The sequence below is a fragment of the Montipora capricornis genome, chromosome 9 (genome assembly GCF_036669925.1).
Source record: "Montipora capricornis isolate CH-2021 chromosome 9, ASM3666992v2, whole genome shotgun sequence".
In the NCBI taxonomy this organism is placed as follows: domain Eukaryota; kingdom Metazoa; phylum Cnidaria; class Anthozoa; order Scleractinia; family Acroporidae; genus Montipora; species Montipora capricornis.
Genome location: NC_090891.1, coordinates 30,033,040 through 30,050,880, shown reverse-complemented (window position 1 = coordinate 30,050,880; position 17,841 = coordinate 30,033,040). Strand labels below are relative to the sequence as shown.

Sequence of the window (17,841 nt, the reverse complement as noted above, 5' to 3'; positions counted from 1 at the left end):
CTGCGTCTCGCGTTTGCATAACTGTCTCGAATTCTCCCAACTCCCCATCCTGTTTAGATGAGGCTATGGAAACACGGAAAACGTCCTCTATTGCTTAAATAGTTGCATGCGGGAGATTGCTAAGCACGAAAGAAGCGTAAGGGTCGATTTACACGGTATGATTTTTGTCGCATGCGACAAGCTCACGACGGGCCTACGACATGACTTACGATTGTCGCAGCGTTTTAAAACATGTTTTAAAATGCTACGAAATGTTTTTTGACGCACACAGCAATCGTAAATCATGTTGTGGGGCTGTCGTAAATCGTTGTCGCATGGACACTAGGGAAACCTCTACACCCTGAACCGTTTACTATTTCTTTTTAACATAACGAAAACATCTTTTGACAGTTTATGGTCGGTCCTTATTGCAGTTTGACAAAATAGCAAAAAAAAAAAAAATTTTCCCGGCGAACGCGTCAGTGATTTTGTCACAACCATTCACCCATTAACCGCTGTTTGCGTTTTATTCCTAATAAATGGATAATTGACCAATTGGAACGCGCACTTTACTTTTGTGATGTTATAATATCAAATGAGACCGATATGTCTTTGATGTATTCAGTAACGTAGATTTCTTTGCCTAAAACTGAAAGCTAAAAGTTTGCAAGGCTATTTATTATGTCTTCGAAAAAGAGTATTTAAAAACAGTCACGAAATGAAATTGCAAAAATGGAATTAAATTGCGCAGTCATTTTACTCCAGGAGGAAGATTCCTCACAAGACAAGGGCCATTGTCGGAAAAAGAAACCTTATCCAAAAGCCATCATGACTGTAAGGGAAACGAGACCCCAGTGTCATGATATTGGTTATAATATATCTACCACTGAGGGAGTACAAAGCAATTCACTTTGTTCTTACAGGGGACAAGGCTTTTCCTTTTTCCAAACACATGCTCAAGCCCAACCCATGAAGGAAGAGATTTAACGGTTGAGGAAAAGATAATCAACTATCACATTTCTAGAGGTCGGAGAATATCTAAGAACAGTCTCGTTACTCTGGGAAATAGATACACTGTTAATGAGTGTAAGTATAGCAAAAGAGGAGACCAGAAGACTTCGAAATTTTATGAAAACTTTGAAAATACGCTTGAAATTAACCCTGAATTGCCCTCGTGGCGAGTCCATGAGATTTACATATACCAGTTGTTACTTCAAAGACGCCTTTTGGCGACTTAATAATGAATATGCACTTGTCACTGCTCAAGCAGAACGTGAAGTCTTCAGTAACAAAACAAGTTCCTTTAATTGGGCAGCATTCACATTACGTAACGATACGGCAAAAGGTGAAGGGATTCGTGGTCCATGCAAGATGTTTTCGTTCGCTTTCCACGTTTTACTTCTTGAAATTATTTCGCGCCATGCATTTGCAGTTGATGTTTCATTTACGAATTCTTTCTTTGCTTCGCTCGATGAAGACCAAAATGTCAAGTTGTACTGGAATGTTAGCAGAAAAACCAAAGAAATTTTCTTCACCGTCGAGGCCAACACACTCGGATGGATTGGATTCGGTATTTCCCGCGGACAAGGAAAGATGCAAGGAGCAGATATTGTGATTGGCTGGGTGAAAGACGGAAAGCCTTATTTTCAGGTATTTGAAAGTTATCTTAGTCAACTTTTACAAATATGATAAGGCTGCTTTCTGATAGGGGCCGTGGATCAACAGTATCTCGTCTGATATACTTGTTCCGAGACCTTGGCTGTACCGTTTTCCCTCTGGTGTATTCAACCACATAAACGACATCACCCCTGCCTTGTTCGTACTGTGCTTTTCGCCCAAATTTCGCAAGCCAAAACACTTTCTCTTTAGGGGACAGCGAAAATCCTAAAAGTAAAGTAAAGTAAAGCAACCATATTTAACGTCGATAACTCGTAACAGTAATTCAACTGACAAACCTGAGGTCGACGGTGCGCTCATTTTACTCCCCCCTCTCCATCAGTGCTCCGTTTTACGGGTATTTAAAGCTACTTAGCTACACGGAAGGGAAAGAAGTCGAAACAAGGATGCGAGATCCGGGAATCGAACTCAGGACCTCTTGCACCAAGGCCGTGCACTAACCGACTGTGCCATCCTAGCCTGTTTTAAATCTTAATTTGAGTAAGTATAATAATGCCGCGAGCAGATACTAGGCAGTGAAACATCATAGAAATACTAAATATTACTTATTGGGCCACGATTACGTAATATTATAAGTTCGTTGTGATTATAAAATACAAAAATACAAATATTTTGAAGAGTAAATATACTGCGAAAGAGAGACTAAAATTATCCTCGCACTAATTAGCTGGTGAATTTAAACAATTTTCGCTTTTATAAACACCTGAAAATTCAGATGGCTCCAACGGGATTCGAACTCATAACCTCTGCGATGCTCTGCCAACTATGAAGCCACGCATGCCGGTTGGGAGCAGGTAAATTAATTTTTTGGGGGCTCATCTGTTTCCGTGAAAGGACTCGATCGTGAAGAAATTGCTTAAATTGTCCAGATAACTGAGAGGATCATTTTTCTCTTTCGTCTAAAGCCCGCACTTCAAATATTTACATTTCTTTCAGTAAATCTACTGAAAGCAGTCACCTTGATGGATCAAGACTTTGAGTGGACACACTTAATTACACATCTGCCCCGAGAGGCAGATCATTTGTTTGCGATTCAGTCTAAATAAGTGAATCATTTGGTTGTGCCTCAGCAGGCATATCGTTTAAATTATTAGTCTCGATAGACTAACGTGCCACATCCGGCAGCTAATTCAAGGAAAGGCTTTCTGTGTCAGAATTGAGTATCCGCACAGACCAATTGGCAAGAATATGAGCTACCGTGGAAACAGTCCATGGTTCAATTGGCAAATTATAGGCACATAACAACGCTGGCAAACTCATAAAAGAACAAAGTCAAGGTTCTTACACGCATGGTGTTTATAATGAATTTATTTTGATTCTCTCAAATGCAATTTAGAGCGAAGTGTTTTTTCGTGCGCAACATGAACAATGGCGAGAGAAATTGTTGTAAAAAGTAGGATCAAGGCCTACTTTTTATCTAATCTATTTCGTAATGATTGAATTTTGCGCGTTGTCGTAGGTGTGTTTCAACTTATCATACAGTTGAGGCGTCTTATTACGGAACTGAAAAGCGCTAAAAGCGCGCAGTTACAGTTCACCTAACCCCTGTGAGTTCTAAAACCGAAGCGTTCTCTCAATGTTGACAAAACGGATGAAGAGAGGAAAAAGAGAGAGAGGTTTCAGTGAGGTTGAGCTCGTCAATCGTCCACTCTCTTGGTATCAAGTTTTTTCTCTTCCCAACCGTCCTCTGGTGGCGGCCAAACATTTCGAGAAGATCTCATACTGTGCACTGGTCCTTTGAATTTTTTTCATTAACATTTATTCAAATGTTTTGCCTGAGGCATGAAACGGGACAATTTTGTTTCATTTTAAACTGAAAATTTGGTTTAAACTGGAAGAATTGTTATGGATCTGTAGAGTATGTATTGTTGGTGGTGTAAAGCATAGGCGTCGTGTTTAGTTTAATTTCAATCTCTCTTACAGGATCGACATGCTGATGGTTACATGGTTCCGGACGTAGATTCACAGCAAGATTATGAACTGATTTCGCTGTCGGAGGACAATGGCAAGACCATCATGAAATTTAAAAGAAAGTTTGACACCTGCGATACAGATGACATTAAAATTAAGGTGTGGTAGTTGACTGTTTTGTCAGAGATTATAACGTTGTTGCTCAGTTCAGTAAAAACTGATTCACAACAGGATTTAAAAAAAAAAGCCTAATTAGAAATAAATGATTGAAGACCATTGAACAGCAACTGGGAAGAGCGAAACTAGTACTGGGAACCTTTACGAGTGAATGGCAAAAGATAAAAAAGGGATGCCCCCAAGGAACTTGCTTCGGAACACTCTTGTGGAACATATTCCAGAATGACTTGTTCTTTTCCATGAAATATTGCCAACTACCTATGTACGCCGACGTTCATCAGTTGTATTCATCAGGAACCAAGGCCAGTGATGTAGAAAAAACATTAAACGATCAAGCGCAGGTTGCACTGCAGCTAATTGGCATTCCGACAATAAACTGCTAGCTAACAAGGAAAAGTTCCAGGCTATGCATGTAATTACTAAGAAAAAATGGCAAGAACTACCAAAGATCCATCTCAATCAAGGTTGACAATGAGGAAATCGAACAAACGACATGTCTTAAACTCTTAGGAGTTACAATAGATCACGAATTGTCTTTCAGTGAACATGTCAAACACATAGCTCTCCTAAGAATGAAAAAATTAATTCCAGAAAAGGCTAAGCTACACATATTTAAAACTAAAATTCTACCACATTTGACATAATGCTCCATAGTTTGTATTTTATCAGATCTTCGGACAAACGAAAACTTGAAAGGTTACAAGAGAAGGGGCTAAGGGTAGTCTATCTTCAACTTGAAGACAAAAGCAGTCTCTCTGAAGACCTTCTAAACAAAGCTAAGCTTGTGACTTGAAATAATCAAAGACTTCAAAACATAGCTGTTCTTATGTTTAAAGTTAAACATGGCATCTGCCCCACATATATACCAGATCTTTTTAATCTACAAACCACCCAATAAAGCGTCATGCCACGCTTTAATGCTGTAACGTACGGAAAGCATTCCATTTACCTCGGGGCACCACAAGAAATGCAAGCAACCTGAGTCAGTTTCAGAAATTAGTAAGACAAATGGATCTCTCGACCTTAATTAGCAGCGAATGTGGACCTGACTGTTTTCTCTGCAAAAATTTGGTTTTATCAACGGAGTTGATAATGTAAATTGGCCACCGTACAGAGATTCTAAAAGCTAGAATCTCTGTACGGTGGCCAATTTACATTATCAACTCCGTTGATAAAACCAAATTTTTGTATACTACTACGCAGCATCACAGTTTCTTTAGAAACTACCCCTTCATTCATTTGTTTTCTCTGCAGCTCGTAGAGACAAGGAGTATTTTTAATAGCCGGATTAGAATCGGTAGATTTCTATATTTTTCTTAATAGAATAGCATTGGTATTTTTGCACATGTATATCTTGTAATATCACCATATTTAATATTTATTTAGTATTTACTGGTATTTTTTTTCTGCTTTGTAAGTGTGTCTCCAATTAGCAGGTATGCTAAAGTACTTTGACACAAAATAGAGTTATTGTTGTTGTTGTTTTTGTTGAAAACTAAAGCAACTAATAAACATTGCAAACCAATTCAATGTTTTCGACGCTGGATCGAAGCTCAAATATAACACAAATAGCAGTTATAAACATTTTGAACAAATGCATTTTATAGACTTGGCGTTTCCTATGTTTCAACAAACATTTTCAAAAGTAACCGTAATTATTTAAAAGAAAACTTTTACATGCAAATCATGACAAATAGAGAGAGGTTTGCGTTCTAGAGCGAAAACAAAGAAAAAAGTTACTTGTTAATATAGTGACAGCTGCTCACTGTGACTGGTAAGATTAGCATTAAGATCTGGTTTCAGTTCTTGTATAAACAATTTTTCTTTTATATTTCAGTAGTAATCACTTTTGCCTCAGCTGATGCAAGAATTTCAAAATGATCCCACTTTATATAATGTCCAGTGGCTTTGATGTGATCCGCAATAGCTGATGTGTGTTCCCGCTGTTTAGCGAGGTCTATAAATGCATTACTTCAAAATGTTTATAACTGCTATTTGTGTTATATTTTACACCATTTGCAACCATGACGATTTTACTTACTCGATAAATTTTGAAACCACGTTGTGCCCGTCTTATTGATTTTGTCGTAATAATCTTGCAGTCAGGAACAACAAAAGTTATCTACGCTTATCACCCCGACGATCCCTCGTCAGAAAGCTCCATTCCAAGGCACAGCCCTGCAAACCGAGGTCCAAGAAGTGTACTCTTGCTAAACAGTGCCAAAAAGGACTCTATTTTGCCACCTGATGCTAAATACTTCGACATAAGACACAACAAGGTAACTTATCCAATAGCTGTCTTCATTATCATATCATCATTTAAAAATTGATATAAATTATGGCCCCGCGCTGTGACAAAAAACTAGTAATTTAGTCTCAAATTGGGAAGAAAGGCATGGGAACGAGTTGGTCCAATGAGACTGCTCTGGTCTTTCAACATTCACTCTTATTAAATTTATTACTTCGCTTAAACTCGAATCATCTATTTACTTTTCAGACTGCTGTCCCAGGAGATGAAACCAGTTACATGTGTGTGGCATTTGAAATACCCAAACTGAATGAAGCACATCACATCGTACAGGTACAATTCTCGACTCTCGCAATATTGACATCATTGAATGTTGCCCACAATGATGCCGTCTTGTCTAACACAATTCGCTAAAAAATCCGCTCCTTTTGAGCCTGCGAACTGGAACTTATTGCCCCCGATTGAAATCGAGTTCGTTTTGGTTCCCACTAGAAACAGAAGAAGAAACATAAAGTGGAGATTTCTCTCTTCCCATTTTAAGCAAAAAATATAAAAAATCGCACAGGATTTACTTTTATCTCTCAAAAGAAAATTTCTCAATGCAGGGGTGAGTGCTCTTGCATACCCTAGAGGGGATGGCTTTTTGGTGCTCGCTTTCAAATATCGCAAATACATTCCCTCATTTAAGAATGAGTGGCCATGCTAATTAGTTGTCATTTCCTTGTCTTTTAATTCGATCTAACACCTTCTTTCAGATTGACCCGGTCATCCAGGCAGGCCATGAAGGTGTAGTTCATCATATGCTGTTATACCAATGCAGAGATGATGTCCCAGAACACCATTTAAACTACACAGGCCGTTGTTACAGTTCCAACATGCCTCCTCCTCTTAGGCAATGCTCTGGATCATCAACAATTTTTGCTTGGGCCGTTGGGGGGAAGGTAGATGTTGCACTATGCAGTTTTCTATTACTGGCTATCGCAAAACCAAATCAAAGCTTTTAAACCTAATCCCAGCCAGTTGAATTTTGAATCCCTCAAGAATACGGTCCTTTTTCAGGAGTTCTATTTTCCCAAGCACGTTGGTTTCCCTATTGGAACACCTGACAGTCCGAAAGTCGTTATTCTGGAGGTACATTATGATAACCCTCAGGAAAGAGAAGGTATGGACCATAGAAAGGTTTTCTTGCGGTGTCCGTATTCAGGGATACCCAATGAGCCATTTTTTTCAAAATTCATAAAAATATATCATGGCCATAATATAAACCAAAAATTAGCATTTTTGTAGAGATTTCTCTACTTGCTGGGATTAAATATTGCTACATATGGGCAGCTATAGTAAATACCCCCTAACTGTTCTTCGAATAGTCTCAATTTCTTTGCTTGGCTAATTGGACCATGCAATTGAGGTTGACACCGTAACATCTGTACCCGGTTGCACAATTCTTAAGAGGTTGAAATTGTGAAGTAACTGTATACGTCAATGTATAATTTCGTGGCTTGCTTGACTTAAGTTTGTTTCCTCCATACGTACTTTTGTCAATGTTATTTAATCGGGAATCCTTATGAGAGGCGCGGTGGCCTCATGGTTAGTGTGCTCGACTCCGGATCGAGTTGTCCGGGTTCGGGGCCTGGCCGGGGACATTGTGTTGTGTTCTTGGGCAAGACACTTTACTCTCACGGTGCTTCTCTCCACCCAGGTGTATAAATGGGTACCGGCGTAATGCTGGGGGTAACCCTACGATGGATTAGCATCCCATCCAGAGGGGAGCATAAATACTCCTAGTCGCTTCATGCTACGGAAACCGGAGATAAGCGCCGGCCTTAATGGGCCTTCAGGCTCGTAACAGAGACTTTACCTTTACCTTATGAGATATAAGGTGGTTAGATTGCGACCATCATCATGATTTCAATGCTAGCGGGACTTCAAAGCAATGTTTTACGAGATGGCCATACCGAAAGGTCTCTGACGATGCAAGTCCCAAGGCAGGGACGAAACATCCGTATGTCGGGCGAGCCATGGAAATATCTGAAACGACTGAGATTGGCTATTGTTATCACCCCTTCACAACTAGCTGTGGCAATTCCTATAAAAAATTTCAAACGTTGTCGTCCTTTAGTACTAGTTTTTGTCTCACGCGTACTTGAGATTTTTACTGAAGGGGATTTCCACGAATGCCTCATCCTTCTACGTTACCAAGGCTGAAAGCGGCCTTGATCAGTTTTTCGATTGCTCTTAAAGGAATGATTGACAGTTCTGGACTCAGGCTTTACTACACTAAACAACTCAGAAAGTATGATGCTGGAATGCTGTTTGTTGGAGCCGCTGTTGATCAAAGTATGATGATCCCTCCAAAAGAGAAGAGCTGGGAATTTAATGGTTTCTGTAGTGAAGAATGCACCAAAGAAGTCTGTTGTTTAAATTTCAAACCCCTTATAGTTTAGAGAAGCGAATGTTCGACCACAGAAGTGCAAGTAGCCTTAGATCCAAGATGCACCCTCACACATCTCGGGCACCAATATTGTCACCTTTGAAACTTTAGGACAGCAAGAACATGGCTGTTGATGATACAAACAACACATTTATTATGCATCATCAGGGTATCATCGTCATAGCCGTCTTCTTTACAGTCTACCAACATCATAATCTGCTTCATCGACGTCATCATCATCAATATTGTTATTGTCATCATTATCTTAATCTTTTTCAAAATCCTAATCGTCATCATCACATCCCTTACGTAATTAACTTGTGTTTATTCATTACGTCATTACCACTGACCAATCAGGTGCCTCTCTAAAAATAGCTGCGTAGCTAACATTAGATTTAAAAATTTAAAATTGGAAACGGGTTATGTATATGGGACTGATCCCTTATCTTACTTCATCCTTTCTTGCTTCATGTTATAATCAACTTCATCATGACCTTCACCACCATATTCATCTCATGCTGCTTCAACGCCAGATCTTCTTTTCTCGTTCAGATTTTCCTCACAGGACCGCCACAACTACCTTTCGCAACCAAAAAAGTCAGTTATCTCTCTTTTTAAAAGAACGTCAAGTAATCAATCCCTTCTACTATGCTTTTTTTCTTCCTCCACTTCTTCCTCTCTGCACTTTAGAAGTCCCACAAGTTTTTTCTTTTTTTTCTTTTGCGTCGCGTGAATACGGAACGTGGCTTCTTTAACATACCAGTTAGTATATAAATATTTTGAGCCTTTATTCAATTGAATTGCCAGCATAGCCCAGTTTTCGCTAGTAAAGATCTTTCAGACCTTTCAAAGCGTACTTGCAAAACCAAATCATAGCTTTTAAACCCAATTTTGAATTCCTCAAGAATACGGTCCTTTTTTAGGAGTTCTATTTTCCCGAGCACGTTGACTTCCCTATTGGAACACCTCGCTGACGGTCCGAAAGTCGTTGAGGATCTGCGTTTGAATTCTCTTTCTTTATTTTTAAAGGGCCTCAGAAATTCCAAGCTACCAGAAGGAGGAATCAATATAATAGCTTCAGGACTACATACCCACCTGGCTGGTAAATATCAACTTCAGCGGCAGTAGCTTAAATTTCTTTTCTGGTCAATTATAGAATGTTTTCGGTCATGTGACCAGCAGGAATATTTGCATACTAAAACAAAAGGAATAATTTGCATAAAAATGGAGTTCAATTCCCAAAAGAATATTTCACTCCTCCAACATGGCCGCTGTTTCTTTGTTTCACTCCTCCAACATGGCCGCTGTGACGTCATGTGGAAACACTCTACAGCTAAAGGAGGCAAGATGTAATTTTATTTTTTAGGATATGACGGAAGACGATGTGAACGATTTAAGATGGTGTGGCTTAATGTTGACTAATCCGGGTTCAAATTGCGCTCACACTAGTTAGCTAGTAAGCAGGAATACAGTTGACCCAAACCAAAAAAAATATACATTTGATTGAGGATACTGGAGAAAAATCTGAGTGCATTTTGCTATAGGAGACACAATGGTGGACAACCTCGTCCCCAGAGCGCTTTTCCCTGGCTTTAGGTAAAGCGCCCTGGGGACGAGGTTGAATGGTAGAGCATGCGATCCGAACTAGTAATCTGGAGGTCGTATTGCAGGCAGTCGGATTTTCCGAGTATTCCCGAGTCACCATCGATATATAAATCTCTTCCTGATTGCACTCACCGGGATCAACAATATAACATCTCTTTCAACAGACGCTTGATCATGTTTCCCATACCCGCAGAGTCAGTTAGTGCTTCTGTTTTAACGCTGATCCTTGCTTTGTGTGTGTGTGTGTTTACGACAATGACTTGTCACCCTTAGCAGGGAAAATAGCAGGCAATAATCATACGAAAAAGAGGAAGATGAAGAACATCATAAACAACACTAACAACTCTGTATGGTGAACTAATTGGGACACCTATTCATTTCTAAGTTAAGGGCACCGCCTCTAAGCGGCACTTTAAACAAACAAATGCTGGGACAGTTAAACACTGGTGCGATTTTTCACATCAGAGCACTTCTTTTAGGGACATCTTAAGCCTCCTACGAACATAGTAAAATAACTTATTTCTTGTGATGTTTGCTCCATTTTCAAGTAGAGAAATTTACCATGAGGGATTTAAGTTAAGAACCGAATGGAAGGTATTGTTCTTGTCATTTTCTGTCCAGTAAATACCTAAAGTATCATGCACGATGAAAGGTCTTATATTTTTTCAGGCCGCGAAGTCATAGTGCGGCATATTAGAAATGGACTGGAACTTCTTGAGATAGCAAGAGACGAGCATTACGATTTCAACTTTCAGGTAAATTAGTAAGCCCTCAGAAAAGTTTCTCGAACATAATCATTTAATATACACCTCTCTAATCTGCGTTTTTATTTATTCCGTTCGCAGGAATACCGCTTACTGGATAAAGAAATTCACATCGCTCCGGTGAGATACTTTCTCGTCCTACGAATTACTGCAATAAACGCAACATCCATTTAATTATCAAATTCAACGAGTGGCCAGAGCGGGTCTTGAACCCGGGTTATCCGGATCTCAAGGCAAGCGCCCTAACCACTGGGCCACACTGCCTCCTGCAGGTTTAAAGGGGGTAGGTTTAAATTTAGCTTGGTCTTTCTTGACCGCTCGATTGACAAGTTAATTACATCCCGCAAAATAGGATTATCTTGCCCTCTGACTGTAGAAGCCATATCACCACTCTTTAGTCATAAATACGTAATGAACTTAAAATTTATAGTCTATGGTGTGGTACTAACACAAAGGGTACATGTTTAAAGGAATGTTAGTAGGAAAGCTTTGTTGGTCTGCGTTTCAGTTTAGAAGTGCCGAATTACAAGCAACAACCCAGTGCCTCCAAAACAGGGGTTTCGGTTACCCGTAGCGGTTCAAATCTCTTGGGCCTACAATTCCACGGTGCCTCGAAGGAAGGAATGGATTGTTGGCAAACTCGTAGTATACATGATTTTTTCTTAATGCTCTTTTACAGGGAGACTCCTTGATCACTAAATGCATCTACGATACCCAAGATAGGAATTGGGTGACAAAAGTGAGTGCTACAACTAATAAAAGTGAAAATGGATCAATCACTGTCTTTTTCAAGTAGTGATTTGTTCTTTGGCGAACTGTGGCACTGGATTGGCTCTGCTGGTGTGATTGCCGTAAGTCCCTAAACTGTCTAGAATTTAAGTCCACGAAACTTAAGTGATCATGTTCTTTCAATAAGAATTAGCATGTCTAAATCACTGCTTACTCCGCAGTCACCAAGAGAAGACTAAAACTACGCACGGATTAGCCGCAGAAATGCGCATGCTTACTCTCTTTCTCTCTCTCCCTCTCTCTCTCTCTCTCCCACACACGTCGCCTCGTCGTGGGGAGTCGCCTGGTCGCCCGGTCGACTGAGTTATTCATCTCTTCTCAGCACAGTAAATGGGCACTATCCGTTCTGGGAAGAAGTTAATACTGCGTCCCAATCGAGGATCGAAACGCACCAATCGCCACATGCTGTGTTACTGAATAGCCATTTGACACTAATTTTCGCCTGATGAAAGCAACAGTGAACTTTAAGTCGTCAAAACGTCGCGATCCACTATGTTATTGTGACAAATTCCTAATTGTTTATTATTCGACAGATTATTTATTCATTTTTTCATCTTCCATATTAACCGTTTGACTCAAACCTTTCCCTTATCTTTTTCGTTTTTAGATGCACCTTCCAGGAGGGCCTTAGTGGGTTTTTTCACAATAGCCAAGCATGAAAGACCGAGCGTCAGTCATTTATCACATCATATACGTATGTGACGTATGTGAATCACTTCACGTTTGTCCTCGGTCACATACGTCACATCGTCAAAATATAGTAGTTCTAAAAAAAAAAAGATTCGGGAAAGAGTTGACTCAAGGTTACAATACGTATAGAAGCTCCGGGTAATGGGTTCCTGTTAATATTTATTAATTCAGTGAATCATTTTGTTTAGGGAGGCATCAGTACAAGAGAGGAAATGTGCTTGTCTTTTCTCGTATACTACCCAAAAGTGAACTTTAGCAAATGCGTTTCATGGGAAAAACCAGCGTGGCAAAAATGGAATAATGAATATGTCAAGTAATTACTTTAATTCAAGTCATTCCTCTTTTTCTAGTTCATTACGGTTGTTTCTTTCCTTGTACCCAGATCTCCCACGGTCAGGTAGAAGGGAGATCTTACATTTCCAAACCGGCAGTATGTGATCAGCAGTGGGATCTGGGTACGAGATATAAATGCTGTAGACTAAATGTCCAAATGAACAGTTTCATTTTCATTGGTGGGTGGATCGCCTTATTAACTCATTTTACTGCCAAATACCCGTTTAATCTCGTACCCAGATCTCACTCTGTCACTGGAAATGTGAGATCTGGCAAAGTTCGACAATACACCCTTATTCATTGGCTACTAATAAAAAGGTTGCGGCAATGCAATCTACGCTCTGATTTGCTTATTTCGTGGGGCACTTCAGTGAAGGTAAAGTGAAGGTTTAGTTTTCGCAAGTGCATGTGCTGTTTTGAATAAATGCCAGTTGTGCGGAGGAAAGTTTTGTTTTACTCTGACGCCGGAAAAGCTTTACAGTTGAGGAAAATCATTTAAAAAATTTGCGACGTTTGTGTAAATGGTACAGACGAAAGCCCCACGTACCCTGCCACTCGAATAAAGTTCTGCGTAGCTGGCGACGCAATACGCAGAAACTAATAAATTCAAGTTGAAGCATGTAATTTATTCAAAACAGTATTTCTCGTGACTCGCGAATTAAGTAGTGATCAATTGTGAATTTTACGGTTAGATTAACTACATTTTTCACGAGATCGTGTCAAGAAAAAAGCGCTCGTTGCGGTGATTAAGTCTAAGCACTCTGAAACATTTTAGCTTTTCAATTTACAGTTTGGCTAACTACACTTTGCACGAGATCGTGCGAAGAAAATAGCACTCGTTTATTGATTAACTCTAAGCGCTCGTTTCAGTGATTCTGCAGTTTCTCCGACGATTAAACAATCTCGACCGTTTAAAAACAATCGCCTGTAGCGCTTCTTTCTGTTTCGGCTTAAGTTTAAGATTTCCTTGTCCTCTACCCAAAAGAGTCTCTTCAAGAATACTCTCGAAATCCATGTTTATTCCGCAAAATCACCCAAAATCACAACAGAGAGTACGAACACGCGCAGTGATAGAAAAGCCCGTATTTAGGGGCCTCGCTGGCACTGAGCATGCTCGAAATCGAACTTTACCAGATCTCCCTTCCGAATGACCGTGGGAGATCTGGGTACGAGATTAATACCCGTTTTACCCCTCGCTATGTTGGTTTACAGTTTTGCCCAAAGAAAGCAATATGTTTTGACTTTTAGCTGTTTGTTTTTGTGCTTCCATTAGCTCCAAATCCCTTTCAGCTTATCCACCCAGACCATACGCACGCATTGATAGTCCTGTTCCGGGACTCCCTCTTACCCCGCCCTGAAAATGGGCTTAAGGAGTTAAAAGAGTGCATGGCCGCGCACTGAGATATGGTTTTTTTGAACATATCTTGTTTAACCTCTTAAACAAAAATCTCCAGGCCCATTTTCAGGGCGGGGTAAGAGGGAGTCCCGGAACAGGACTAACGCATTGATACACCACAAATCTGGAAACTTCATGCCTATACTCCTTTCCAATGGAGTGTGGGTTCTTAAACTTCCCACAGATTCTATGAACAAGAATTGTATAAGATGGTGCCCACAGCTTTGGCTACCAGTAATGCGTTTCGCTAACCACCTCTCTATCATGTTCCCCTCAAATGTGCTTGAAATAGGGGGTGTAATCATTCGCAAATGTAATTTTGAAGGAAGTACATTTTCTTGGCTTATTTTAAGACCTTGTTTGTCTTGTGCGATTTCCCGCGTGGCTGAACCGCCAACTGCCAACCTGAATCATTATTGAGGGGAGATGTTCATGGAACTGATTTTCTTACAGGCAAAACTATTCGTTACTGCTCAAGCCGTCCTTTTGGACTAAAGAAGTAAATCAAGGACTGAGAGAAGCCTACCGTGATACCAATGAAATCTACGCAAGATGTCTCGCTCGTGCCGACATAGCCCTACCGGTAATTGTTACATCCCTTTGTAATTCCCCTAAGACTGTTTCAAAATTAAAAGAAATAGTGTGTCGTTCAGTTTCGGATATGTTGAGGGAAGATGTTAAGATAAAGTATTGTAAAACACTGAAGAGTTATTTAAAAGTGCTGCTGTTGTCTTACGCGGTCGTATCACGAGGGCATTTCACCATTCACCCTCCATAGTTTCGTTATTGAGTTATTCTTCCGACTGTGACTAATTCAACTTTGTTATGTTGCAGGGTCTTGGCTATAAAGAAACGCAAAAACCGTTAATCAAGACACCTTATAAACCAAAACCTAGCTGCGACATTGTTTCCATGGCTACCCGCGGCGTTGTCCCTGGATCCTTAGGAGTATTGATCGCAGTTTTTTCCTTGATTACTTTCGTTCACTGAACAAAACCCACTACTTTACATTACACTAGCTGTTCTAGCCTGCGTACCTGAGAGGGCAAGCGATGCATGAATAATCCTGCGATGCTATGCCGCCAGCTTGGTTGATGAGCGTTTTAGTACTTTAGACCGAGCCAGTAGATTTTGCCAAGTCAGGCACCAAGAAAGAGAGATTAAAAATCATGGCGACTCGCATTTTACTGCTGACTTTCCTCCTCAACATGATCTCCTCTCTAAATTAACGATTCTCGTTAATTTCTAATTAATTTATTAGGTCTAAAGTTTGATTTTAAAACGTTTAGCTTTGTAGATTTGGCAATCTACTTTTTGCAGTGTTTAATACTGTTTGTTGCCAAGTGATAATGAAGCATTAGCAAAAATTGTTTAACATAGCGGTGTGATGTCACGTGGTTAGGTGACGGGTGAATTAACAAACATTCCCGACCATTTCCTAAAATCCATATCAAATTTTCCATCTTCTTAATTAAGTATACCCTAAATTCAGAGCTAATTAGGAATTAATCTTTGTTTATCTAACCTTGCTCCCAGGACAAACACCACCCAGAGTTGAGCGGGCCACACTTGGCGGGGAAAAGACTTAGAAACCACTAAAGTTGTCTCTCTTCCTTATTCTCTACTTGCTGCGCTTCTAAAATGGAGGCCTAGATTGGGTGATTTTGGCCTGTCACTTCTAATTTGCACAACAATTAAACGCTTTCTCCGCGGGCAAACCTCACGCGGGCGTCACGAGATTTGTTGAGATGCTTTCGTTCATTTTCAATTCCTCTTTCAGTTTCGCAATGACTTGGGTTTGTAACAAACACTTATTGCTAATCTCGCAATATACTAGATTTTACTTGGAACTTATTTTGGGTCGCAATAAGTCTAAAGCCATTAATGTTATTGAGATTAGTACAATGTATCGGTTCCGGCTCGCCCAGGGCCAAGACATTCGATGTAAGGTTAGCGCGGCCCGGTCCTGGTTTCACGACCAAGCTTTGACCTACAGTGTCAGGTGGCTTAGTGAGGGAGGATTCGTTGGCTGTGCAACGAGCTTTGATCAGTAATAAAGTTATTGAAATACTTGGAAATGGTGTTGTCAATTTTGTTTGTGTTTTATTGAAAAGCTATTATCATTATTATTATTAAAACAATTATTCCACTCGCGTTTGTTGGATATGAGACAATTATAGCCAACTCAGCGCTACGCACTTGGTTTGCTACCTGTATCCATCACGCGCATGGAATAATTCAGTGTTAAATATAACAGTTGACAGCAAAAAGATATGGTCCATAACACTTAACAGTCAACCCTTGAGCCCCACCCTGAGGCTTCCTTTGTGAAACAAAGAGGACAAAACACGTGAGATTCTTGTGATTGATGATTGCATGACAAAAAAAAAAACAACAACAAAAACAGTGAAATGTCGATGTCGCGAACCCCCTTAATAAACGGGGCAAAGCTTGACTGTAAAAGCCCTATTCAATCTTTGCAATTGTCATTTTCAGTTTTCATCAACTCAAATGCACTTGTATATAACGTGTGACAAGGCATTTGAAAGAAATGTATCATTTCAAAGATCAAAATATAAAAGCGCCTGTTTTTTGAAGCGCTATATAAAATTCAAAGTAGGACCATGGTCGAGTATTTTTAAAAACCAATGAAATTTAACATACTTTCTTGAAATGAAGAATCAAACATTTGTTTTGACCCTAGCAGGAAAACAGTAGCGTCTGTGAAACAAGCTCTTTTCTTTCTCTTTAATCTCTCCTTAAATCCCTGATTAGGTTTGCGTGGCCTTTTGTTAGTATTTCAGTGTGTGAGCAATGGTGAGCGATGCCTACGTAACAGTATAATTTTGTCCAAAATCCAGTACACAAAATCATGATAGTGCAATTTATTATTTTTATGATATTGGAAGACGACATTTAAAATCAATGATATTCCGAGATCTTTTTCCGGCACTCCTAAAGTAAATGTCACACATATATTGTTAACCATTTAAGATCAAAGAACCATGATAATTTCCTTGTGAAAATTATACTTTGTAATAAAGATTAAACGCGCTTAAAGGCTCTTATGCGTATCGCTATTTCCCTAACAAAACGATTGAGTCTTGGTCGACGGCGCTTATCTTTACCTGACTGTGCAATAGAAAAAGCAGCATCGGAAGCATGATTTTCTCCTTTGCGTTTTCCGTCTTACTTCTTATCAACCCACACTTTTTTATCTTCATTGGATGAAGATCAGAATGTGAAATTGTATTGGAATGTTAGCGAAACAAGAAAAGAAATTCTCTTCACTGTCGAGGCCAACACACTCGGATGGGTTGGATTCGGTATCTCTAGTGGACAAGGAAAGATGGAAGGAGCAGATATTGTGATTGGCTGGGTGAAAGACGGAAAGCCTTATTTTCAGGTATTGAACGACTTCTCAATGCCGATCTTTCATCACGTCATCCGATTTTAAACTGCACTGCTCATTTCTTTCTTGACGTATCCCGCATGAATGTAAATTTCTCCATATGTGATCAAATTAATGGCCACTTCTCATCGCTGTAGCTTATGCCTGACCTTGTGCTGTTGTAAGTTCCACTATAAAATACAGGCTCCCTAAATAGGCCACTTTCGATATATTAAATTCCAGCCTGAAAGAGAGGTTTAGAGGACGAAGACAAAACAAAGTGGAAGATAAGCTAATATCTTTCACATTCATTGCAACTTTTTTCTATTGTTTTCGCCCTCTCTGCCTCACCATCACTGAGCTGAATATTGATATTTTGACAGTGCTTCCCCCATCCATTCTAACGAAGCTAGGGAAACTCGGATAATAAATGATTTCAGTTTCACTCGG

The 17,841-nt window shown here is 39.8% G+C and overlaps 2 protein-coding genes across 4 annotated transcripts in view; both read left to right on the top strand.

The window, feature by feature from the left end:
- Nucleotides 1–1,033: 1,033 nt before the first annotated feature.
- On the top strand, nucleotides 1,034–16,076 carry LOC138016950 (DBH-like monooxygenase protein 1). Of its 3 annotated transcripts, XM_068864136.1 has the most exons (14): nucleotides 1,034–1,629; nucleotides 3,580–3,726; nucleotides 5,847–6,023; nucleotides 6,242–6,325; nucleotides 6,748–6,933; nucleotides 7,052–7,154; nucleotides 8,234–8,400; nucleotides 9,453–9,525; nucleotides 10,698–10,783; nucleotides 10,874–10,912; nucleotides 11,472–11,531; nucleotides 12,460–12,584; nucleotides 14,454–14,583; nucleotides 14,835–16,076. In XM_068864136.1, the coding sequence occupies exons 1-14, from the start codon at nucleotides 1,060–1,062 to the stop codon at nucleotides 14,988–14,990; spliced, it is 2,103 nt and encodes a 700-aa protein (XP_068720237.1). In that variant the 5' UTR covers nucleotides 1,034–1,059; the 3' UTR covers nucleotides 14,991–16,076. The 3 variants fall into 3 exon arrangements, 1 of the variants encoding a protein (XP_068720237.1); XR_011125900.1 differs by lacking the exons at nucleotides 12,460–12,584; nucleotides 14,835–16,076 and having other exon boundaries at nucleotides 11,472–11,643; nucleotides 14,454–14,561; XR_011125899.1 differs by lacking the exons at nucleotides 14,454–14,583; nucleotides 14,835–16,076 and having other exon boundaries at nucleotides 1,035–1,629; nucleotides 11,472–11,643; nucleotides 12,460–12,567.
- A 1,102-nt stretch (nucleotides 16,077–17,178) lies between these two features.
- Nucleotides 17,179–17,841, top strand: part of LOC138017511 (DBH-like monooxygenase protein 1) — a gene marked incomplete at its 5' end in the record, with an annotated part of 28,080 nt that continues 27,417 nt past the window's right edge. The window contains one exon of the mRNA XM_068864577.1: nucleotides 17,179–17,442. Coding sequence (XP_068720678.1) covers nucleotides 17,179–17,442 — 264 coding nt within the window. The remainder of the gene's footprint in view (nucleotides 17,443–17,841) is intronic.

Bases quoted from the DNA above. Each gene is read 5' to 3' on its own strand.
- LOC138016950 (XM_068864136.1), top strand. From the start codon at position 1,060: ATGAGTGTAAGTATAGCAAAAGAGGAGACCAGAAGACTTCGAAATTTT. The intron at 7,155-8,233 runs GTATGGACCATA...TTGCTCTTAAAG, and splicing joins TAACCCTCAGGAAAGAGAAG to GAATGATTGACAGTTCTGGA. The intron at 12,585-14,453 runs GTAATTACTTTA...ATTTTCTTACAG, and splicing joins TGGAATAATGAATATGTCAA to GCAAAACTATTCGTTACTGC.